Below are 8,512 nucleotides of genomic sequence, written 5' to 3' on the forward strand. Positions count from 1 at the left end.
ACCTGTATATTACAAGAATTACTTATTTGGTGGGTAATTCTTGTACTTGTAGGTAAGAAAAAGAGATGAGTTCATTTGCCATGACATGACGCACACCAGTGTAATATATTACTAATGAGAAAAATCATAGCTCCACCCTTGGCCTGCACAGAGCCGCTCCTTATTGGCTTAAAGGACATTCTACCACTCATGAGTTATTAACAGCATTTTGTAACCCTGTCTGTTTTGCTCTTGTATGCGTGAATCAGTCCACACCCCAACCCTGAAAGCATATGTACTGATAAATAACTAATAGCCTGTGGACAGGCAGTTTGCAGATGGCAGCACTGTATACTACTAAACACAGCTTTCAGGATTGCTGTAAGCCACATGCAGCAAAGAGCTATACAGCTATACAACTAAAGAAGCACTGAAAAATATAAGTCACCAGAACTCCTTGTTTATTATAAAGTAGCCATCTAATAACATTTTGGTCAAACTTACGAAACAGGTTTTATGATGTGTTTGAAACCTATGTCATTAAGTATCATTAAGTATGACTAAATAAAATGTAAAATATACATTATATGCACAATATTAAACTGTAATTTATTTCAAATGAACATCTACATTAAAACGAGTAATATTACAAAAAAAAATCTATTTAAGTTCTTATTTTTAAATTATATCTGAAAAAGATTCAGTTAATGATCCCATCTGCTCACCTTTTGGGTGAAAGACAAACTTGGGTCTAGATCTGTAAGTATTCAGGTCAGGATCAGCTTTTAGATAAAACTTTTGCAGAGAATGATTGCACCATTACATTATGAACTAAACTGTAAAAAATAAAATAAAAAAATTAATACTGTATTGTTGGCCCAACTTCTTACAGTTAAATTTGCTGAAACAACAGGTAACATTGTGTTCTTAAAAACATTGAAGAAACAGACTGAATAAACAAAAGTTAAAGTTTTTTAAGTAATGTTAGTGCTTTAATTATTGGGGCCAACTTATCAAAAAGAAAAATATAATTGAACCCACATCCAATCCTACTTTAGCCAACGTAAATATTTGAATTTCAAGTTGAGCCAACTTAAGATTTGAAACTGGGTACGCACTGTGTCAACTAAACAGCAATGTGAAATATTTTGTTTGGCCAGCAAATTTCTCTAAAAGTTAAGTAAACCTAAAGCTGTGCAACTTATCACTAAACTTTTTTACATGCCCCCCCCCCCTTAAATTTTTTTTTTTAATTTATTTTACAGCCATTAATTTGACCAGTCTTACTCTGGGAAGCGAATACATGAACTGTCCTGTTTGAACATCAGCACCTGTGTAGATTCTTTCAATATCAAAAATGGCTAATTTCAGAAGCACTACACAATGCATTACTGGATAATATAATGCCTTAATCAAATTACGTATCTTAATTCATGTCATGTTTTTGTGTTTATTTTTTGTTTTCTAAAAAAAAAATGGGGGAAAAAGGACAGGAAAAATAAGAAGAAATCAAACATTAAAAACAAACAAACTTAAATCACTCCAGAGAGATTCAACTCACAAATAACCAGAAACAAATCCTTAAAAATAATGATAATAATAATAAAAAATTGAAATAACACAGGGGACCCGCATCTAAGGACTTTAGTCTCGGACATATGGTTTGTATTAAAACAATTAACCAAACAGCTTCTTGGGGGGGAAAAATAAAATAAAACCCACACACGCTAACATTGACCAGTTTGAACATACACTATATACTGTACATATTGCCATACGAACATTAGTTTAAAGGTACTATTCTGTAAAATATCCCCCCCATAAAAGAAATAAACTAACCCGTTTCCACACCAAACAATAGGAATAAAACTTCATAAGGGTAGTAATTAATTCAACAAAGCCATTTAACCTGATCATTATATGAAATTTCCCAGCAATGTCCCTCTTAAAAGAAATAAAACAATGCCTTGCTACACACAAAAGATAACTGAATTTTATACGATAAGGGAGAAATAATAAAATGCTTATTAATGGTTTTTGTTTATTTTAACATGACGTCCTGTCTGAGCTTACAAAAACTCCCAATTAAAATAGGTTAGAATTCTGTCAAAAGTCTTTATACTACACTCCTCCCCAACCCTCCCCCCCTTGCTTTTTACTTAATTTACATCACATTTACATACATCGCGCTCTGGGCTGTCTTTGTGAACAAGACTGGCTTAAGGTGAAGCAAAAGGAGGCAACCCTTACAAAGATAGTGCCATGGACGATATCTTCCGCGTGAATTGGTTGATCGATCCTGGACCGTGAGTGATGCTAGCTGGAGATCATTGGCTCGACGCTCCGAGAGTGGGCTGAGACTGAAGCTGCCCGGAGAGGTAGATGAGGAGCAGGCCGACTCTTGGAGATGATCTTGGGGGAAGTCACTGGCAGGTTGAGCACAAGCTTTACACACACCAAGGCTGTGGCATCAATTTTCCTACCAGTTTTTGTGTCCCAGTGTTCTCTGGGAAAGGTGTGGAGACACACCGAAACGGCCTACAGACCTCTGCCCTCCCACCACTCAGCCAGAATGCCAAGATTCTCATGCTGGGACAAAAACTCGGAATGGCTCTAAATGAATTATCAATAAACCCCTTTTATATAGTATATTATGTATTTATCAAAAGAAAACATTTAGCCTCTACAGTGATATAGCTATTGTATACAAGAGAAAAACAATCTGCAAAGATCACACATTATTCAAAGTTGTTTAACAGACATGTGGAGTTAGTCATCATCTTCATCGTCTTCACCCTCATCTTCTGCCTCTCTCTTCCGCTTCTCCCCTCGAACATCTGCCTCTTCTTTAAAAACACAGAACCCAAAAGAATCACATAAGAAACCAAAGCCTGGTCCACGAGTACCAAAACCACTTACAACTGTGGGCATTGTAGGTGTTTGACGCTTACCCTCGCCTTCCTCCTCCTGTTCTTCTTCTACATAGTCATCATCATCCTCCTCATCCTGTTACAGGAGGGCATAACCAGTTTATAATTAATGCTACCAAATATAAACAGTATGTGTGTATATAGACATTATACATATATATTATATACACATACTTAAGTATATTTTAAAACAATCCGATATTCACCAGTATCCAACATTTACATTACCTGAATATCATCTTTCATCAGGTAGGACAGGCCAACCTCTCCACTCTCTGATTCTTCTTCATCCTCCTCCTCCTCATCCTCATCGTCCTCATAATCACCAACAGGTCCAGCCCCCTCCTCACCATCTTCATCTTCTGAGCCACCACAAACTTAGAGTTAAACACTAATTTAACTTTTACTTTCATTCTAAAAAAAAGCATGGGTTATAAGAGAATTTCATGGTGTTTCACAACAGTATTTATAACAAGTTGCATAATAATCTTTTCTTCTGTAGTCCACCCACCATCATCATCATCAGAGTCTGGAGCCTCGTTGTCCTCTGAATCAAAGCCGTCCAAGAATGTGACCTGAGGCAGCAGTTCAAAAATACTATCCCTGTACTCCTCCAGTGTTGTGATCTCGCAGTTAAAAAGGTCCAGGCTTTTCAGGTTCTTCAGGTTTTGCTGAGGGTTACAGTGGAAAGGGCAAAAAGGTCAACATTAAATATGCTCATAATGAGGAGAATCCTGGAAAATTGGACATTTAACTATGGAGTGGTTGAGTACTGTGTGAGCACTTATAGTATGAGGCAGGTCCCTTACCAGAGCCTCCACTGTGCTGAGCTCTTTAATCTTGTTGCCACTCAGATTCAGGTACGTCAGATTAGGACATTTCTCAGCAAGTATCTCCAAAGAGCCCGAGATGTTATTGTCACTCAGTTCCAACTGTTAAAGGGGAAAAACACACAAACACACTACATTCATATAACTGGATTTAATCAATTCATCTACAATGCACTAAAGCACACCAGCAAATGTATGTTTGAGTGTTGTTTATTAAATATATATGACAAAATTGTGCACTTTATCTACATTCATATTTCATTTCAGTGTTCCAGCACTTGTTTTGTTTGACAATATAAGCTCTAATAATTTCACATTTGATTACAAAATAGTTAGTCACATTAAAATGCACTGATTTGAAATTCAGTGTTGTACTGGTGTAATGACTAACCTTTCTCAGTTTGGGCAGTGACGGCAGCATGGCCAGTGATGTGAGACCAACATTAACCATGCTGAGGAACTCCAGCTCCTTGAACTCATCTGTGAGGCCCTCAATCTCTCCATCACTCGAGCGGCAATTGTCCACAACCAGCTCTGCCACCTGCAGCAAGAGTAACATGTAAGCCTCCAAACCAGGAGATAATATGTAGTTTAATCCAATTAACTATAACCTTTACATTCTCAACAATTAACTCTAAAAACTCAAGTATTGCTGATAACCCTAAGAAGAAGTGAATAAACGGTAAAAAAATCAAGAGTTTTAAGATACACAATATATAGTCAATGTTACAATATATTCAATTCTGTTCAATTTTATTTATATAGTTATTTTAACAATGAAAATTGTCGCAAAGCAGCTATACCTAATCAAAAGAAAATTACTGAAATGAGTATGAAGTGTGTGCATAAATCAAAAGTTTAGATTGTTATATCATTTACATTTAGGCATTTGGCAGATGCTCTTATCCAGAGCGACTTACATTTTTCTTTGTCTCATTATACATCTGAGCAGTTAAGGGGTTAAGGGCCTTGCTCAAGGGCCCAACAGTGGCAACTTGGTGGTTGTGGGGTTTAAACCTGGGATCTTCCGATCCATAGTCCAATGCCTTAACCACTGAGCTACCCGTGGCCGTGTTTATATTTATGTTCTCAGAAAAGTGAAAATTTAATTTATTGTGATGTCAGTAATGACATACTGACAAGCCTTTGAGTATGTAATAGATTTTAAGGGGATTTAAATATACTTCATCTGGATACAATTTATAGCCAGAGAGAAATGCTATTAATGATGTCAACATTCTTAACAGTGTTTCAATTCTTTGAGCTTTCATACTTAGACTTCAATGTCAATTGTACTCAGATCTGGGTCTGAGTTAACTGTGTGAAAGCAGCCTAAAGCCGGTACTCTTTCATTTTGAAATGTCACTTGTGTTCACAAGTGCTTGAAAAGATTAGGTTTCTTTAAATGGGTCCAATATTGGTTTTTAGCCATATGCACCACCTACAGGTGAACAACCTGAACTAAATCCTACCTGCCAATGTCTCTAAAGAAGGCACTTAAGGCAAGACAAGGGCGTTCACAAACTACTTTTTCTTGACAGTGTAAAATCACCACACCAGATCTACTTCAACAAACCAGATCCATAGACATTTTCTTAAAAAAAAAAAAAAAAAATCAAACTTTTTAAAACACCTCTATCCAAATAAGCTTCCCCAGCACAGCAGGTTAGGCTGAACTATAATACAGTACTACTAAACCTAGGAAGGAGGGAGGGAGTGTGTGTCCCCACCTCACCATCTGCTACATTCCGTCAAGTAGCAAAAAAAGAAAAAATTGCGAAAAAATATGTTTGTTTTTTCTGTTAAAATACCCAGTCGTATCGAATATCTACATGGAAAGTTCAAAGTCGTGTAGTCGAGCTGAAACACGTTATATAATCGCGCCACCGCTACGCGAACATGGAGGAAGATATGACACCGTGTTCTTTACAGACTTCGTAAACAAAAAGTTTAAACCGAATTGTATTTCAATTCGGATGATTTTTCAACCTTTATCGGATGTATTTTGAAGCACCAGAACGACCCTCTTAGTCCGGTTTTTTTTGTTGTTTTACTGATACGCAACAAAGTCAAAGTCACCAAACGTCGCCGCCGCCATTCGCGACAAAATGCCGCTCTCCTCCCGCACGCGCCCTCGCGCTCCTTCTTCTTTCGACACACTCCCTTTCCCTTTCTCTCGCGCTCACACAGAGAAGCGCCACAACACCACACACAAATAGACACGCACACACTAAAGAAAAGACGACCTCGGAATTACCGATTATACAAGAGAAGATGAAGATACGCTCGACAGATACGTTAATGAACCGAAACAGTGTGTGTGTGTGAGAACAGAGGCGGTTGATGGAGAACAGCGACAGCAGGTGAAGGTTTAGTGTTAAAGTGTTGGAGAGACCAAGATGTCCGCCTCGGGAGACCAAACCGCTCTCTTCATGACTCCATACTGAAATAAGCAGCCACACTGTAATAAGACACACTGGAGTCAACTTATTCGAGCTAATTGTAATAAAGTAGGTCGAATTTGTATATACGCGTCTACTCGGTAATAAGTTATATTTACGTTATGTTCGTTTCAAAATTTACAACCGGATGGTTGCATGACAACCCTGCAACGTTTAATAAAATGCCGATTATTGCGTAAACTACAGTGATGTATATAATGTTCGCTTTATGGCGCAAATGCCACATTGGACGTCAGCACGACTACATTAATGGCGAACCGGAGGAGAGTAACGGATCACAAAGACTCCACTGAGTTACTCTAACATAACTGCATATTAAATAACTAACAAACGATATATTCCCATCCCTGGTCTCTAACTCTATCGTTCTCCTAAGCGCCCATGTGGCTGGTGTGTGACTGCAGAGCACCGCTGAGCGGAGTCGACTGAACTCTGCTTTGACTCCGCAGGAGAGAGAGAGCGCGCGAAAAGAGAGAGAGAGAGAGAGAGAGGGGGAGACAGGCAGGTTGCGATCGAACATCATTTCGCGGGGAAAAAATAAATAAATAATTAAAAGTCCGAGGAGCTCACCTCGGCCGGAGTTCTGTTCCTCAGCTCTAAACTGATCCTTTTCTTCATCTCCATTGTGTAAGAAGATATCGCGCTGGATGGACGAGACCGTTCCCCCAAATTTTTTTAAAAAAATGTTGTTTAGTTACACAAACTCCGAAGCGCGGACGAACCCACAGCTCAGCCTTCTTCAACGTCCACTGTTCTCTAACTGATCCTCCATGATACCTCGCACCCAACCCCCTTTCGGAAACCCCGCCCACTCCGCGCCGCGATTGGTCCGTTGCGTTTTCAAGCGCGTGAGCGGTGCGCAAGCGTGCCACTCAGCCGGCTCAGGCCGAGCGATAGAATCGAGGACCGTGATTCGTCAGAATTGCGCGCGCAGTAAAATTAGACGGGTTGGCGCGGGTGTCAGTAGGAAACACGAGCTGCTTTGTTAGACCCGCCTACTCTTTGTTCTCATTGGCGCCTGCACGTGTCATTCATGATAAATACGATTCCGAGAAATACACCGCATTAGGACCACGTTGAGATTTCATTAAACTTATTAAACGGGGAATTCAGGAGGTGGTGCTACTGTTTTCATAGATGGGAAGAGAATTTTGTATGTATATACAAAACCATGGAGGTTTACAGTGTATACAGAGTCAGCCAAAAATATATATACACACTTCAGGAAAGGAAAATAGATATTAAATATCTTTAAATGTTAATATAGCAATAAATATATTATGTTAAATATAGATAAATATTATATATAATATAAATAATAAGTTTTTTCTTTTCCTGAAATGTATATACATTTTTTGGCTGACTTAAATACACACATTAAAAAAATTATTTATAATTATAAATTTTTTTGGTTCCATCCTGGAGGTATATCCATCGTTCCTGTGGCAGTTACTTCAAGGTTTCTGTGAATGACAGTCTGGCACAAGTTGCCAGCTTGATGTTCGATTGTCATTCACACACTACAGGCAATTTGGAGGGACTCCAATTATAATAACCTGTGGGAGGAAACCGGAGTACCCAGAGAGACTGCACCAAGCATGGGGGGTATGCAAACTATATAGAAAGGGGGCCAAAAAGTCCTACACACTTCAGCATGAAAAATATATCCCTGTCTTTTTAATCTCTAACACATTATTTACCAAAATATACAGTAATGACACGAAAAGCTGAACAATATACAACATCACCTTGTTAATCTGTGAATTTATTTCTCCTAAAAGAAACTAACATACACACTATTATTTGATTTACCATTGTATGCATAATGTAAGTGTTCAAAGTGTGTGTGTGCACCACCTTTGACAAATACACATGCAGGTCTGAAATGGACGGGTTTCAGTACTGTATACTTTGGCGCATACAATACTACACATTGCTGCCATAATTCAATTTGAGTTTTTTAAAAAGGGCATAGATAGCAACTGTTGACATGTGTATGGTAAGGGTGCCACCAGGACGCCTCCCTAGGGAGGCGTTCTTGGCTCGTCCAGCTGGGAGGAGGCCATGGGCAGACCGAGGCCTAAGTGGAGAGATAATATCTCCACACTGGCATGGGAACGCCTCATGATCCCCCAGTCAGAGCTGGTTGAGTTGGCCGTGAAAAGGGAAGTTTGGGGTTCCCTGCTGGAACTGCTACTCCTGCTGCGACCGGATTTTGTATAAGTGGTTGAAGATGGACGGATGGATGAAGTGTGCATACATTTTTGCATATAGTATATGCATGCACACTTTCTACAAAATCTTCCTTCAT

The 8,512-nt window shown here is 38.9% G+C and overlaps 1 protein-coding gene across 4 annotated transcripts; it reads right to left on the reverse strand.

Moving 5' to 3' along the window:
• Window positions 1–1,409: 1,409 nt before the first annotated feature.
• anp32e (acidic (leucine-rich) nuclear phosphoprotein 32 family, member E) lies at window positions 1,410–6,980 on the reverse strand. 4 transcript variants are annotated; one of them, XM_053491880.1, is made up of 7 exons: window positions 6,772–6,980; window positions 4,131–4,280; window positions 3,719–3,841; window positions 3,421–3,580; window positions 3,138–3,286; window positions 2,931–2,985; window positions 1,410–2,825 (listed from the first exon to the last, which is right to left on the reverse strand). In XM_053491880.1, the coding sequence occupies exons 1-7, from the start codon at window positions 6,823–6,825 to the stop codon at window positions 2,749–2,751; spliced, it is 768 nt and encodes a 255-aa protein (XP_053347855.1). In that variant the 5' UTR covers window positions 6,826–6,980; the 3' UTR covers window positions 1,410–2,748. The 4 variants fall into 4 exon arrangements, with proteins under 4 accessions (XP_053347855.1, XP_053347857.1, XP_053347856.1 ...); XM_053491882.1 differs by having other exon boundaries at window positions 3,138–3,268; window positions 6,772–6,979; XM_053491881.1 differs by having other exon boundaries at window positions 3,138–3,271; window positions 6,772–6,978.
• Window positions 6,981–8,512: the final 1,532 nt, after the last annotated feature.

The sequence above is a fragment of the Clarias gariepinus genome, chromosome 3 (genome assembly GCF_024256425.1).
Source record: "Clarias gariepinus isolate MV-2021 ecotype Netherlands chromosome 3, CGAR_prim_01v2, whole genome shotgun sequence".
Taxonomy (NCBI): domain Eukaryota; kingdom Metazoa; phylum Chordata; class Actinopteri; order Siluriformes; family Clariidae; genus Clarias; species Clarias gariepinus.